Source organism: Nicotiana tabacum, chromosome 13 (genome assembly GCF_000715075.1).
Source record: "Nicotiana tabacum cultivar K326 chromosome 13, ASM71507v2, whole genome shotgun sequence".
Taxonomy (NCBI): domain Eukaryota; kingdom Viridiplantae; phylum Streptophyta; class Magnoliopsida; order Solanales; family Solanaceae; genus Nicotiana; species Nicotiana tabacum.
In genome coordinates this window covers 134146978-134163491 of record NC_134092.1, presented here as the reverse complement: position 1 = coordinate 134163491, position 16514 = coordinate 134146978, and the positions used below count along the sequence as shown (strand labels likewise).

Here is a 16514-nt window from a genome sequence, read left to right as displayed (position 1 = left end):
TGAGAGTCAAGATATTCGTAGGATCTTTCATGTTTAACTTGAACTTTGATTAATAATGCAAAAGAATTAACCCAAATAACCTTGCTCTTAAACTAAAATAACCAGTAATACATAATATATGTATGTATGTACGTATGTATGTATAATTAATATATAAGCTATGTATACCGATGAGAAAAAGTAAATATTGAATCTAGCAGCATACTTTAAGCTTCTAGCAACGAAGTTATTTTCAAACTTTTCTTAACATGGTCAAAATATAAATAGTCGCACTAAATAATCCTATTTGTGAAAATCTACCCCATATTATAGGGAGAAATTCAAAAGTAGCCGATTTACAACTGGTCGTTCAAAAATAGCTCAGTTTCAAAAGTAATCGAAATTTAGCCACTTTTCATGTAAAGATAAATCTGAGCGAAAATATTGTTCAAAACCCGGAAAATACGCCAGTATATTATACTGGAGTTCCAGCATAAGTATGCTTTTATGCTAGAGTTCCAGGATAAGTATGCTGGAACTCTAACATAATATGATGGAGTTCAGCATAAGTACACTAGAACTCCAGTATAATATACTGGAGTTCCAGCAAGTATAATTCTCCAGTATAATATACTAGAGTTTGGAGCACCGGTGCTCCAGTCTCCAGTATATTATACTGAGTCAGCAAAGTATACCGGTCCAGCATAATATGTTGGAGTTCATACACAGGTGCACCGAACTCCAGTATATTATGCTGGACCGGTCTCTGTTGCAACAAAATAGTGGCTATTTTTCATTGACTTCGTAAATGCTGGCTATTTTTGAATGATCAGTCCGAAAACTGGCTATACCGTGCTATTTTTACCATATTATATGCTATTATTTCTGTGAATTCCTTCACCTGCGAAGCCATGCTAATTAGAAAGTTTTTATACATCTTACTATATATATATATATATATATATATATATATATATATATATATATATATATATATATATATATATATATATATGAAAAATAAGAACAACATGAAATCCATAATTTTATAAGTACAATGAATTCAATGTTAAGAATTTTAAAGTTAAACCAATCAACTTTAAATTGTAATTTCATCTCTATTAATATAGAGATATTATATGTAATTCACGTGCAATGTGAAAGTTAGCAGCATTATCATAAATTTTATTTTTTTGACTAGATTCAAGATATTTAGAACCGTAAATAGATGGAAGGCTGTCCAATCTACAAAATTTAAAAGACTAATATATACAAATACTAAAAGATTTTCATTAAAATAAAAGTTATACTAGATCACATTGCAATTTTGGAAATAACAAAATACCAGGGAAAAGAATTAATAGCTATTACTAGATCATATTATGATACCAGGAAAAAATTAAAATTTCTCTCTAGATGGATTACAATATTGAAAAATAACCGAATACAAGAATAACATTAAAATATATACTGTATAAGATTACAAAATATAAAATAAAAGAAAATCAATACTGGATCGGATTACAATATCTGGAAAGTATATTGAAATTGAAAAAATAAAACTTTAGAATTTTTTTTTTGCTTTTAATTCCTCTAATATAGAAAATTTATAATTTGGTCATTGTTATTTATGGTTAAGCAAATTATGAGTACATTTTTGAGTTCTTGCTTGTGGATCTTTACAAATATTACGAACTGTTAAACAATTTAATAACTGGTAAATTATGTTCTATAAATACACATTATTATTAAATTGGAGGTTAAATGTGCTTAGTATCGAACTATTAAAGGACCAAATTTGGAATATATTAATAATTAAAGGACCAAAAGTGTAATTGAAATTATGAAAATCAAACGTAACAGCAAATACAAATACTCCTTTTTCCCCTCTCTTTTCACACTCTAACAGTGTTTCTCTGCAACACTCTCTTCAGTCTTCTCCATTTCAACCAAATTAAGCTTATCTACCGATTTCTCTGGAATTTAGGTTTCAGAATTTCTTTTATTTATTTATTTATTTATTTATTTATTTATTTATGGGCTTAAACAACAACAACAACAAACGTAAGCTCAATGATTTCGCCGCCGATCAAATGGAAGTTTCAGTTCCTTCCGCCGTCAGGATGAGAAAAGACCAAAATCTCCCTCCAACACATATTCAGTTTTTTGTACGTTTGTTTCCCGGCGGCAAAACGCTGGTAATTCAAGCCGATTGTAATGACTCAGTAGAATCAGTTCACGAAAAAATCATGTTAATCACCGGAATACCGGCGGTGGAGCAGCGGTTAATCTACCGGGGAAAGCAGCTTCATCAATGGGATCAAACGTTATCGGATTGTGGTATTCAAAAGGATGCCAGCTTGGAACTTGTAGGCCGAATTCGGAGCACAGGCCATCCTCAGGCGTGGCAGCTCATGAATGACTTAATTTCACTAATCTCCGGTATTTTGAAAGGCAATTATCCTGCTGTTAATTCGAACTCGTATCATATAATAAAAATGCTTATACATTTTTTAACTATGACTCCTAAGGATAGTACTGAAAAAGCATATGAGCACATCCAAATCTTCATTTCCTCGTCTGCTCCTGCAGCTCTGGTAATGCTTTATATGTCTTCAAATTATGCTAACAAAAATAGTGCTGATGAATCCGTTCGTTCATTTATTGATTCATTTAAGAGTTTGTTGCCTGTACCTGTGTACAATGGATGTGTTCCTATAGTGTTAGAGTTTTGTAAACTTCTCAGAGGAGCTGTTGGGATTGATGATCGTTTGTATAATAAATGTCGGAGTAGTTTAGGGGCTATAGTAGAGTCCACTGGGATCGCGAGGTGCAAGGCTGAAACTAAGAAGTTGTTAGCATTGCAAGATGTTTTTCCGTTTGTTCGTGAGGTAGCAAGTAAGTTATCTTATGATTTGGAATTGACAATGGGATCAACTAAGCTTATAGGGTTATCATTTAGCATTGTGCGTGATTTTGCTGTGTTTATGCTTCCGGTGAAGAAGGTAATACGGTGGCAAGTACCATTTCGCTTTCCAATAACTTTCCCGTTGAAAGAGGATGACACCAGTGAAGGAGTGTATTACAAAGAGTATATTGAATGTTTGCATCATATTTTCTATGATTTGCTCGATAAAATGGAGATGTGTTTAAGGGAATTGGAAGACCGGTTGGGTTTGAAAGAGAATGGAAAAGGCAAACCTATTGCACCCTGGTGGTCTCAGTATCTTGTAATTCTGAAGGAGTTAAATAGTATATCAAAACTGTATAAGGGCTTGGAGAAGGTATTTTGGCAGAAGATGAGGCAAATAAAGCTTTCATTGTGCTTTTTGATAGTTTCATTTGCAAAAAAGTCTGATGATTATGGTTGGCTTCTTGAGCACAAGGAGGTAACCAATTTTGAGTTGAGGAGGCATTTGGCAATGATGATGCTTCCGGAAGTTAGAGACGAAAACGAGGCGATGCATGAGATGCTCATTGACAGGTCCCAGTTGTTGGAAGAATCATTCGAGTACATTGGACAAGCTGATTCCAAATTGCTACGAGGCGGTTTATTTATGGAATTCAAACATGAAGAAGCTACTGGTCCTGGTGTATTGAGGGAGTGGTTTTTATTGGTATGTCAAGCGATCTTCAACCCTCAAAATGCTCTCTACGTTGCTTGCCCAAATGATCGTAGAAGGTTTTTCCCAAATCCAGGTAAGCTTTTAGTGCCTTTATGTACACATTTTTTTTTTTTTGCATTTTATTCTCACTTGAACTCATAAATCTCCAGATTTTTGCTAGTATCAGTATCTAACTTTTTTTGGTATGAAACAGAGGATAATTTTGTGTGGATATGACAAGATATGTGGATATCCCTTAAGCTTGCTTGATGTAGTTGCTCGTTGCTAGTCTCATTATTCAATTTTTCCTGAAACCTGTGTCCTTGCAGCATCTCTTCTTGTTAAAATGTTTTTGTATCTTTTCTTGGATCCTACCTCTTGTTATGTTCAAATAATAGATAACCAAATTGGAACTTGTATTCCACAAGGAAAAAGTTATGAAGGAACTGGTAGCTAAGAATTCATGTTTATCATGGTATACGACCTAATTTAAATAATAATTAGGATCTAAAAGGGTTTTTACTCCTATTTTTTTTCCTGTAAGCTTCTAATAATCCATATTGACTTCTAATTTGGTTGTGTACACTCCTCCCAATCTAACCAGTGCAAACACACTCTTGCAATCTCAGCAATCTCTAAGCTAATGTTGAAAGTACTTTTGACCCTTGAGATGTTGTAATTTTGTCTTTGGCCCCATAAAACATGAAGTCGTGCTTTAACTATCATTTGTCCAATCATTTAATGCATCACGGAAAAGTAATATTACTCTCTGTATTAGAATGTGAATACCGCTCATCTATGATTTGTGCTTGCAGCATCTAAGGTGGACCCGTTACACCTTGAGTATTTCCGCTTCTCTGGTAGGATGATTGCATTGGCTTTAATGCATAAAATTCAAGTCGGTGTTGTGCTTGGTCGTGTGTTCTTTTTGTTATTGGCTGGAAAGAATATTTCATTGGAAGACATTAGGGATGCAGATCCATACTTATACAGTAGCTGCAAGCAGATGCTGGAGATGGATCCAGAGATGGTGGATGAAGATACACTGGGCTTGACATTTGTTTGTGAATTTGAAGAGTTGGGGTCCAGGAAAGTGATTGAGCTTTGTCCCAATGGGAAAGATACTGTTGTGAACAGTAAGAATAGGATAAAGTATGTTAATCTTCTTATTCGACATCGTTTTGTCTCGTCAATTGCTGAGCAGGTAGCCCAGTTTTCTAGAGGCTTTGCTGATATAACTACCTCAAGGATCCAAAAGTCCTTTTTTCGGTGTTTAAATCTTGAAGATCTTGACTTGATGCTTGATGGGAGTGGAAGTGCTGTTTCTATTGAAGATTGGAAAGCACATACAGATTACATTGGCTACAAAGAAAGTGATCCTCAAATATCATGGTTCTGGAAGGTACATGATTCTTATCTGCAAGTCACTATGTTTTCATAATACTTGGTACTTGACAATTTTACGCTTTCATACTCTCTTTCTTCATTATTTGTAGAAGCAGTAAATTTCTGACTCAGAAACTTTTTTTTTCCTTCAAAGCTATTGCACTGGGAAGCATTTGTTTTGGGAGTTTGGGAGGTTCATATCGGGTTTTTTACTTTACCAGATTCTCTACTGGTAGCTAATGTTTTGCCGGAATAACATCTAATAATAGCAAGAACATTATAAACGGGATTTATTGTACTCATATACCTACTTTATTTGCCCATCTTCCACGACATTTCCTTAAGTGCGTCTTATGGTTTTTTTAAAAACCGCACCCAGCAATTCATATTAGTAATCCTGCGGCATACGGTTACTTTTTCTCATCTATATCACACTTTGAATACGAACTCCGATTATTCAGACTAAGATGAAACAAACAGTCCTTTTCTATTTGTCTTAGAAGCTAGAGCTTTATAAGTCAGAAAAAGAAGAAGGAAGAGTTGAATTGAGAGAATTGGCAGAAAGCAGGAGAGCAGAAAGGATGTCTTTGGTTACACAATGCTAGGATATATAGCAGGGAAAAGAATTACTTTTATGAGTGAGTCTGTTACCTTGTCGATAGGGGCAAGGATAGAGCAATATTTAGAGTACACGTTTAGGCGTGTTGCTACCCTGCCTCACACCTATGTCCGCCATTCTAGCCAAAATTGGAAATGATCCCGTGGGGTGCAGTGGTTCTATGAAGAGCATCTGGAAGGCCTAAACAGAGAATAATATGTTTTTCGTGTGCAGGAAATATCAGGGTAAGCAACTATGTAAAGGCTCTTGGTCTAGTGAGTTTGCAGCCTTTCTTTTGGTTTCCCTAGAGCCGGTTATGGATGTACATTCGTGTCATTGGTCATGCTAAAGAATTCTTGGATTGAGGCCTACTGGCTGTGTTTTATGATATTACAAATAAACAATTTAGTGTCAAAAGGTAGTCTTTGTCTGCTACTTAGTAGCTTGCTTTTATGGTTTCTTATAGTGGATAATGTAAGTTTGAGCTGCCCATGCACACCTGCTTGAGCTACTCTTTTACCATTTGACAGTCTTGTGTCTTGGTATTTGCTGTTTGTGGATGTCATGGTGCAATAAGCTACGCGAGGATCTTCCTAGTCCCTTCTCTTTCAGGCATCTGTTTTTATGCACTTCTACTGTACAAGAGAGAGATAAGTAGATTTTTTGTGTTAGGAAAGATAAGATTCTCAATGAAATAGGATTCACGGTAACACTAAATATCAAGACGCAATTCCTCTCTTTTCCTGTATACATTCCCAAGGTAGTTTGGTGGTTATTGGATATGGATCCCAGGTAATTGATTATTGCAAACTGGAATTAGTTGTCGCCACTCTGAATATTGTAAGGACAAACCTCCAAGTGTTAGGAGATGTGATTCATACCAATAACATTTGTTTCTTTCCTTCCATGCAGATAGTTGCGAGTATGTCTGCTGAGCAGAGAAAGGTGCTCCTTTTCTTTTGGACTTCAATTAAGCATCTGCCTCTAGAGGGTTTTGGTGGTTTGGCTTCTAGACTTCACATCTACAAAACCTCGGAGTCCTATGATCACTTGCCTTCTGCGAAAACATGCTTCTACCGCATATGCTTTCCTCCTTATAAATCCATGGCCATAATGCAAGATCGACTCTGCATAATCACCCAAGAGCATGTTGGTTGCAGCTTTGGTACCCGGTGACATATGCAAATTTTGAGATTGAAAGTGCACATAAGATATGTAATCAGCTTGTACATGAAGTAGGATATGCCTACCTGGTACCTATTTGAAACTTGACTTTTTTATGGTCCTCTTTTTGTTACCCCTCTCTGCATGGCTGAAGGTCGTACTTTCAACTGAATGTATCACAGACCGACGAGTCTAAGACAAGTTAGAATAGCTAATAGAACTTGGCTTACTTCTACTGAATGAAGAAAAAAGTTCCAGTCCTTCTATCTTCTCTATGCATAATCGTCTTCGTTCCTTTTTTTCTTTTTTCCCTATTAATTGTGTTTACATGGCTGAAGATTTTGTAATTTTCCAGATTCCCCCCCCCCCCCCTCCTTATCAACCGTTTATAGAGGTATAGCATGGTAAGTCTTCTAATATTTTTTTCTGCGTGGTAAGTCTCACCCCTCACTCCTTTTTAATTGTTTTAAGGTGTTCGTATCTGTAAAACACATATGTATGTATTTATACAGCCTGATGTGCTTCATACTTTTTTTAACTTTTATGATGTAGATATTGAACATTTCCCTTTTTGATTCAGGCATGTAATGTAACTCTCTTAAATTCCAGAACAAAAACTACTGAGAGTTGTAAGCTTGTATTTCACTTATGCTACGTCTGAATATCATTGTATGTGATACCTCACAGCTTCAGAACTGTATTCCTTCTGAACTTCACTCGATTAATCAGCGTCTTGGTTGGAAATTTAGTGCACTAGGAAACCTTCCATTCTCATTAATTTGCGCCTTGTCATTCTGTAATTGTTGTCAACTTTTGTGTTGTGCAAATATACATTTATCATTTTTGTGTTAGAAGGGATAAGTTAGTGGGAATGAGACATCAAGCGATGTTTCGCCAATCAGGCTGAAAATGTCAAGAATTGATGTAAGGTAGGACCTTAATGTATGGCTTCTTTTGGTAGCTATCTTTATGGATCTTTAAGGAAGATTTGATTAGGATATAGAGGGATTGTCGACTCTCATTTTCATCTACAACTTGTCAAATTATTGCTTGTGGAATGCTTTACAATCACCATATTGAACCCTTCTGATCTACTTTTTCTTTTCTTTTTCCAAAGGGAAACGACGGCCTTCCTTACAAGTTCTTGCTTGATCAAAAATATGACATGCGACACCATAGCTTTGCGGACTTTATGAGATCTAACTTTCACCGCGACATTAGTGACTCAGGTCTGTGCTTTTCGCAAGCTTTTTTTATAACGAGAGAATAACGGGTACAAAAGATTGGCCTGCCCCGAAAAGCTGAGTTTTTTTCATCCCCTTGTGGTTGGCATGCAACAGCCTTCTTGGTTGTATATTAACAGTAAATGATCCAATTTTTGATGATCAGATAGCTAACATCGAGAGAATGAAAGCATTAACCCATTGATAAAAACAACCAAAAAAGATATGACCCTTTTATTATAAAAAACTAGAGATCAAATCTCATATCATCTTAATCAAACCATAGCAAACTGAACCCTGGACAAGATAACAAACATAGCTTAAAAAACTATGGAGTATCCACCCGACCACCTAGACCTAGGCATATGCTAAAAATAACACATGCCCTCACTGTAACCATAATAATATAGTAGTAATAATAGTAGTAAATAAAATACTAAGAAACAGAATAAACACAACCAGCTTTAATAAGACCCCCATCATTCATCAACCCCATCTTCACTAAAATTCCTTAGACAGTTTCCAGTAGAATTTACTCTTCAGCTTTCTCCACTGGAACTGCTTTCTCTTCAACAGATTCTGCTGCTGCTACTGGTTCCTCAGCTGCTGCATTTGTAGTTTCTTCAGCCACTGCTTCTTCAGTTACTGGAGCTGATTCCTCTGCTACAGGGACAGCTTTCTCTGTTTCTGGTTCCTCAACAGGGGCTGCTTCAAGTTCAGCCTCCGCGACTGGGGCCGCAACTGGTTCCTCAGTTGCCGCAACTGGCTCCTCTGTTTCTGTGGCTGCAGGTTCTGCTGCAGCCACGGGTTCTTCGGCAGCAGGGGCTGCTTCCTCAGCGGGAGCAGGCTCTTCTACTGGTGCTGGTGCTGGTGCTGATTCGACGACGGATTCGCTTTCTACAACTGGGGTTGGTTCCTCTACTTTGGTTTCCTCTGGGGTTGTTTGAACCTCAACCTCAGCTGGAGTAGTCTCTACTGCTGCTACTGGTGCAGATTCAACCTTCAAACAAAATTTGAAATTTCAACTCATGAGAAAAGGTCTATATAGGCGATAACAATTAGTTGGGAATATGTTATCGTCATGTTAGTATGTTTTACTTTAGTTCCTAAATATACTAGGAATCTTTATGGTCGATCACCGATTTATATGACAGTAGAAAATATAGAGAACTTAAATGAAGTGATATAGTCAGTGAAGATTCAGATAGGTGATCCTAACTTGCTTGGGGTTGACGCGTGGTTGTAATAATGTTGTTTTGAATTCTTGATATCAAACTATGGTCATATAAAAGCTGTGATCATTGACCTTCTCAAGATATTTCATTATAAAACCTTTATCCAAGAATGATCTAATAATATTTTCAAGATATAAAGAATATTGATCAACCATTAGATTTTATTCACTTCATCAGATTGTGTAAAATATAAATCTTGAAAAGTTTAAAAAGAGCACTGATCAGTTGAAGAAGAGGTTAGCTAACTGATCTTGATCAATTTTAAGTTTTCATTTAGAAAGAAAAGATGAAAAAAATTGCCAAAAAAAAAAAAAACATTGGTATAAAAGTACCTCAACGCTGGCCATTGGAAATTGAAGAATTAAAGTTGAAACTAAGAAAATGGGGAGGAAAAAATAATGAAATGGAGGGGGTCTTAAGAAGCAAAGGTGGCCAAAGTGTTTTTAATTGTGATTGGTGATGAAAAAGGATCAAATGAGAGAGCTATATATAGGGAAGTAAAATCGACTGTATTAATTAAAATAATAAAAAGAAAAGAATCTTGAAGGATATACAAATTGACATCTCATATCACTGACTTTAAAGGGTGTCCAAAAATTAAAATGTCTAGTTGTAAATGTATTTACTTTACTTTATGCTTACCAAAAAAATTAATATTAAAATAATTGTTCACTTTTACTTGGCACATTTTGATTTTTCACGCCCCTTAAGAAATAATAAATGAAGTGCATAATTTACCATGATACACATATTAATTGATGCATATTTTATTGGATTTGAGAAAATGAATTAAAATGAGTAATAAATAATGTGGTTATAACAGGGGAAAAAATTGTCTTCTCTGGATATACGTAAAACGACAAGTAAAAATGAAAATCTATTTTAAGTATACATGCCAAGTAAAAGTGAACGGAGGGAGTAATAACTATGTTTCAACCCAAGCAAGTTGACATCGGTTGTATAAATTCTCATTATTCATCTCATATATATCTCAAATATATTCTATATTATAAAGATTCATTATAAATTAATTAATTTCATGTTGATTGTCGACCTACCGTAATTCAGTTTGGAACACAATATAAATAAGTTCATATAATAATAATAATTACGACTCAACCTCAAATAAGTTGAGGTTAGCTTCATTATGAATTGACGGGTTTTATGCTGGTTGTCAGCCCACATCTCGGAACCCAACAAAAGTCATGAAATATGAACCCTCATCCAACTACGAGTCCCACCATACTAATTTTACCAAAATCTGACATCAACTCGACTCTCAAATCTTCAAATTAAATACACTGTGCATCAAATGCATAAAGGCTGCTGGGGCATTGGTCAACCCAAAAGACATAACAAGGAACTCGTAATGACTATAACGAGTCCCGAAAGCCGTTTTCAGGATATTTGGCTCCCAAATCTTTAACTGATGGTAACCTGAGCGCAAGATTATTTATTAATTCATTTATTATTTATTAATTCATTTATTAGTTTGTCTAAAGGCATTTGTTTGATTAGGAAATGGCAAAGTCACATGGTGGTGGAGGCCATTTCCTATAAACAGCTATGATATCTTTTTTCTTGAGTGGTTTCTTCTGTGTTTTGTGCAGTAGGGCACGTAGGTGACTAAGACTATCATGCTTTCATGTTCTAATAATTTTTTAAATATACTTTTCTTTTTCTGTTCCAATTTCTTTTTTAATTAATTTTTTCTTAATTCTAGATCTTTACAACAAAATCTCTTGTTTTAAGGGAATTAATCTAATTGCTAATTCATGCAAATACTCATACAAAATGACTCAGCCTTATAATAATTTTAATATATGTATTTATTGGATCCTGTAAACTATTGATACTACATTACTTTATCAGACAAATTACCACCAAGATTTTGTCAAAGTAGTGACAGAGTAAACACATCACTAATTACTAAATTAAACATTTATGAAAAAAAATGAAAAGCTTAAACTAATAGATTAGCAGTTAAATTGCAAATACTATTGCAAATAAGCTTTTAGTTTCTTACGTTAACACGACTATACGAGAATAAGAAATACTCAACTTGATAATATTTACGCCCTCTATTTCATTTTATGTCATATTATTTTTTTTATTAGTCCGTTCGAAAAATATATTTTCCTATATAAAAATAAATTTAACTTTATATTTTTTATTTACCTTTAATTAGAAGGTTCTATCGTCACACAAATATTATAACATGTTCAAAACACAAGTTTCAAAGTACTTTTTTTTTCTTAAACATTGTAACGAGTCCAACTATGTCACATAACTTGAAACTATCAATATTAAGTAACTGAAACGAGGAGTAGACCTAGAGTATTAGATACGGGTTCGAACGAACCTAGTAATATTTATTAAATATATATAAATATTTGAATGCAAACTCAGTAAGACGAGTTGTGAGTTCGATGACAAGTTCAGAACTCATAAATTTCAAATATTGACTCGTGACACTGTCTGTGGCAGATCTACATGGTTATTTGTGGGTGCTCAAATACCCATTACCTTTGACAAGACTTAGTAAATCTGCGTATCAATTATAAAAATATTTAGATAAATATTGAGTGAGCACTCATAGCTAAACTCGTTTTTTCTCATTCGAAGTTTTTATCGATGAGCATTCACGACTTTAAAATCCGGGATCCGCCATCGGACACTGTATTCAAATTATGTTTTTTTCTGTCGGCATGGCACAGTTTTTATTAACAGTAAAATATATGGTGAATCATAGTATAAGATTTTCACCAGATATTTCCCTTAGCTAATAGTATGGAGTAAAATGTTTTTTACGAGAATGGTCAAAATGAGAATGTTTAGGAATTTGAAAAAATAGCCAACTTGATTTTCTTTCTGATTTGTGGACAAATGGATATGAATAATGAACGTAAAGGCCAAAATAATAGTGAAGGGCCGGTGCCGAATTGGACCCCACTATCATAAAATACGATCATAAAATGTCCAAATGGGTCCCATACCACAGCAGAAATATGACGTGGCACATTCTTTTTCAATCCAATTCATCCCACATACTTTTGGGCTTTCTCTAAATGGGCCCTACTTTAATATGTTTATTACGGCCTTGTGGGCCCATACCTATGCCTTGAGATGCTTTCCAGGTACTACACCTCGTGCTTTCTGGGTCCCACTTGCATTCCCCTCTCTGATTTTGCCACGCTGGATTTGTGTCATTCGCCACTCTATTTCTGCTCGGGCCTACTTTTCACTAAGTTCTCGTTATGCGTGAAGTTCGGAGAAAGGCTGAACCACAAGGGCCTATTATTCGCAGTTTTACCTTGTATTTTTGCAAGAGGTTGTTCCCACGGCTCGAACTCATAACCTCCTAATCACATGACAACAACTTTACTAGTTACAACAAGGCTCTCCTTATCGAAAATGTTGTTGCACTATAGTCAGATTTTTAAAAAATGTACTACTTTTGGAGAATCCGATATACACCCGACAACAGTGGCGAAGCCAGGAATTTCATTTAGGGTGCTTAAATTTAAAAGAAGTATAATAAATCTCGAATAAAGAGTGTTCAATATATGTTATATACGACTAAAATCTAATATTTTACCTATATATACCGTGTAATTTTTCGATGAAAATAGGAGCTAAGTAGCTTCGCCCCTGCCCGATAATATTTTCAAGAAATCCGAGGAACATAGATCATAACTTTAGCAAAGATTGTGATTAAGTAATAAGCACTTGCTCATACAAATGGAAGAAATATTTGTAAGAGAACTCACAAATTTTAAGAGGAAATTAGTATAGTAAGCAAAGAAGTTGTAACATTCCTCACAAATTTCTCCCTTGGGCTACGTCACCATCGAGTCTGAAAGTGCGTCTCTTGTAAACTTGTATTATGCTTATAAGTAAATTCGTCTAAGATGTCATATGCAACTCTTCTTTGATCACTCCTCATCGACCCGCCTTTCGTCATGGGCGTCACACTAATCCAATTAGTAAGTGTTCACTAAAAGTGAAATTCTTAAAAGTTTAAACTTTATTTTGTTAGTATAAATTGTACAACAATGCTGTTACCTGAATGATGTTAGACATGCTGTCATATTTCTGAATAGAAAAAGTAGGCTGTACTATTTGATATTGTCCTTAATATGATTGATGTCGAAATCAGTGCGAAGAGAATACATATAGGTAAATGTTTTAAATTTTATTTTATAATGTCTTAAGCTATAGTTTCTACTTCTTCTGTTTTCAATTTTATCCGGAGTTAAATTATGTAAAGTTTGACCAATAATTTAAAATATATTATTTTATAATTTATAATATTTTCGTATAATTTATGATTATTTTAATTTTAATTTTAAAATATTGACTTGAACGAAACCAATTTAACGTTCAAAGTTTAGTCAAATTGACTTTCGATAAGCGAAATATGTCATTTAAATTGAAACATATGGAGTAATAAAGAAGAAAAAAAATATTTTTTTTCACTTGTTTCAATTATTAAGTGCTACATTTCTATCACTAAAATACTACTATTATATAGTTCTTAGGGGTTGTTTGGTACGAGGATAAGGTGGGATTAAATTTTGTATTGTGTTTTGTTGGCGGTATAATTTTATTTCGGAATAAATTTATACCTCTGACCAAACAAGGTATAAATCTAATCCCAGACTTAATCAAGAATATCTCATCTTATCTTACCGTATTCTATTAAATGTGGGATTATTTTATTTCATCTTTCATGTGGTATAAATAAGTCGGGATAATTTAGTCCGCATACCAAACGACACCTTATTATTAAATAAACACGAAATTTTGGACTATAGCATTGGGGAAAAAAAAAAACAAGAATCGTCATCAGAATATACATCTTGAATTAGAGTGCACAAACCATAGTCAAGAATGTATTAATTAGTAGTAATACTTATCCTATAAACTAAAGTTGCTTTAAGACTTTTGTTGATTTAGATTGCTTGAAGCCATTATTATATGACTTATCAATTTACATACACCTTAATTATATGAAAGATTAAAATATTATTAAAAATATATTTTTAAAAAAATATGAGACTAGTCAAGATTCTTTCCGATAAGAAGCTTAGCTGTATACTATATATACATGTTACTCTGTAAAGGTATAAAAAAAAATAGAAAGAATTACTGATAACATTATTTTTACTATTTTTGGCCGATTCATAATTTCATATACAAATAGAGGGACCCATTTAAGAATTTTAATATATTAACTGTGGCAAAACCAAGTTGGTATATTCCACGTTAATTATTTAAAGATAGGGTATAAAGTGTGATGGCTCTTTTGTTTGGCTACTTTCCTTTGAATACTTTGATATTCTTTTAATCCCACTATTATAATTTTATATGTAATCTTGTTATATTGACATATTAATTATAGGGCTTCTATAGTCCATACTCTTTATCCCACAAAAAGAAGATATATTTTTTAGTAGAAAAATAGAAATATGTAGGGAGCGTTTTGTACCTCAGTGTTATTTCAGGCACAAACCTAAATTATTTGCGATGAATTTTGTATATTGAATGATTAAATTTATAAAAAAAAATATTTGAAATTACTAACAATCCTTTGATAAAGTTATTTTGTAAAGGAAAGTAAATAATGCTAATATATTTTTTAAAATTTCTAACATATTAATAATACCCATATCGAATAATCAGTTGCAATTTGAATAGAAGAAAAAAAAATTGTGTTTTATATGATCAATCTCCTATGTCTTGACATCAAGGCTTTTTGGGAACATTTGTAATAAGTCACAAAAACGATAAACTCGAGAAATTGACACTTTGCAAGTGTGATATATTTATACAACAGTTCAACAACAAACAGTAACAATAGTAATTCGGTAAAATTTTACAAGTGGGGTCCGGGGAGGATAGAGTGTACGCAAATATTATTTCGAGGGTAGAGAGACTATTTCCGATATACCCTCAATTCAAGGAGACGAAAAAGACAATATATCAGAACCATTATCCACACGGCTATGAGATTATATGCCCTCTTGAGACTTTGCCGGCAGCTAGACCATGAATCCTCTACATGAGGCTGCCATCATAAAGCAATGTGAGGCGTAGAGGAGTGATTATATAGCCAAGGCATATGTGTAACAATATCGGTGCTATTGTCCCCATTATTTGTACCTTTTCTAATTGTTGTATTTTTTTTTCTTTTATTAATAAAAAACTAACCCTAGGCGCTTGCCTAGCGGATTGCCAAAAAAAAAAAAATCAGAACCATTAACAGAAACTATAAAAATAATAACAACATAAATACCAGAAAATAGATTAAAAACAATAACAATAATATTTATATAATAGTTCAAGAGTTAGTAATATGATAGTATACAACTTTAAGATTTAAGTTTTTTTTTTTATTATTATTACCAATTACTTGGATAATAAAGAATAAAAACCCTTCAAAAAATTATTAGATATATTTGTTAGGATGTTACAATCATGAATCTCTTATTAATCAATTTTAATGTCTTAGAAAAAGTATCGAATATCTACGCTATTAATATGTTAGTATTGTTGAAACAAACATACTCACATGACTTTTTGTCCACCTCTCTATAGTCTATAGTAAGTTATTTCTTTTTTTGATTTTCCACCTCATGACCTTGTACTGGAATTGTACTATTTATATAGTAGAAAATTGATATCTTTATTTGGAAAAATGATATTGTATAGCCGCTTTTAAAATAATAGCCGAAAAATATTTTTTTGTATATATAAACATTATGTATGTTATATACAAAAATTATACATTAATTCGCCCAATTAATATAAATAATTGCTGGCACGACTAAAAGTGAAAAAAGCCGTATCTTATTTATCATGAGCTAGTCACTTGAGTTACACTATTAGCACAATTAAAGTGTTTATTTGTAGAAGACTAACAATTAATATCAGTAAGTTGGCTAGCTATTGTGTATTACTATATGTTATATTTTTCAAAATTCAGTGTAGCCACTCAGATTCAACTATCAAGATATTGTTTCTTTGATCGAACATTTTAAGATCTCATGATTTTGTCCATTTGAACTTCAATTTAAAGACATCTTGATAGTTAAATTCTGACTTATCTTTTTACTTTTGTCGCGCTTCATTCTGATATGGAATTTGCCTTAAGCGAACTTCATAGCAAACATGTCTTTCGAGTATTTTTATTTTTATTTTTATTTTTATTTTTATTTTTACATGTCTTTCGAGTTCAATCGCTAGTAGTCTGTTACATTAAGCTCCTGCTTTTAATATTGAATCAGACCTATATTTTTCCTCCAATTTTTTGTAATTTTTT

The 16514-nt window shown here is 33.4% G+C and overlaps 2 protein-coding genes across 3 annotated transcripts; one reads left to right on the top strand and one right to left on the bottom strand.

Moving 5' to 3' along the window:
* The first annotated feature begins 1875 nt into the window (after window positions 1-1875).
* On the top strand, window positions 1876-8957 carry LOC107805946 (E3 ubiquitin-protein ligase UPL5-like). 2 transcript variants are annotated; one of them, XR_001652552.2, is made up of 4 exons: window positions 1883-3678; window positions 4400-4986; window positions 6481-6821; window positions 7850-8957. XR_001652552.2 is itself a non-coding variant. In XM_016630053.2 (3 exons), the coding sequence occupies exons 1-3, from the start codon at window positions 2016-2018 to the stop codon at window positions 6742-6744; spliced, it is 2514 nt and encodes an 837-aa protein (XP_016485539.1). In that variant the 5' UTR covers window positions 1876-2015; the 3' UTR covers window positions 6745-6996. The 2 variants fall into 2 exon arrangements, 1 of the variants encoding a protein (XP_016485539.1); XM_016630053.2 differs by lacking the exon at window positions 7850-8957 and having other exon boundaries at window positions 1876-3678; window positions 6481-6996.
* On the bottom strand, window positions 8161-9679 carry LOC107805948 (uncharacterized). Its single transcript, XM_016630054.2, has 2 exons — window positions 9523-9679; window positions 8161-8955 (listed from the first exon to the last, which is right to left on the bottom strand). Exons 1-2 carry the CDS (start codon window positions 9535-9537, stop codon window positions 8488-8490), a joined length of 483 nt encoding a protein of 160 aa, XP_016485540.1. The 5' UTR covers window positions 9538-9679; the 3' UTR covers window positions 8161-8487.
* Between the last annotated feature and the right edge of the window lie 6835 nt (window positions 9680-16514).

Bases quoted from the DNA above. Each gene is read 5' to 3' on its own strand.
- LOC107805946 (XM_016630053.2), top strand. From the start codon at position 2,016: ATGGGCTTAAACAACAACAACAACAAACGTAAGCTCAATGATTTCGCC. The intron at 3,679-4,399 runs GTAAGCTTTTAG...TTGTGCTTGCAG, and splicing joins AAGGTTTTTCCCAAATCCAG to CATCTAAGGTGGACCCGTTA. The intron at 4,987-6,480 runs GTACATGATTCT...CCTTCCATGCAG, and splicing joins AAATATCATGGTTCTGGAAG to ATAGTTGCGAGTATGTCTGC.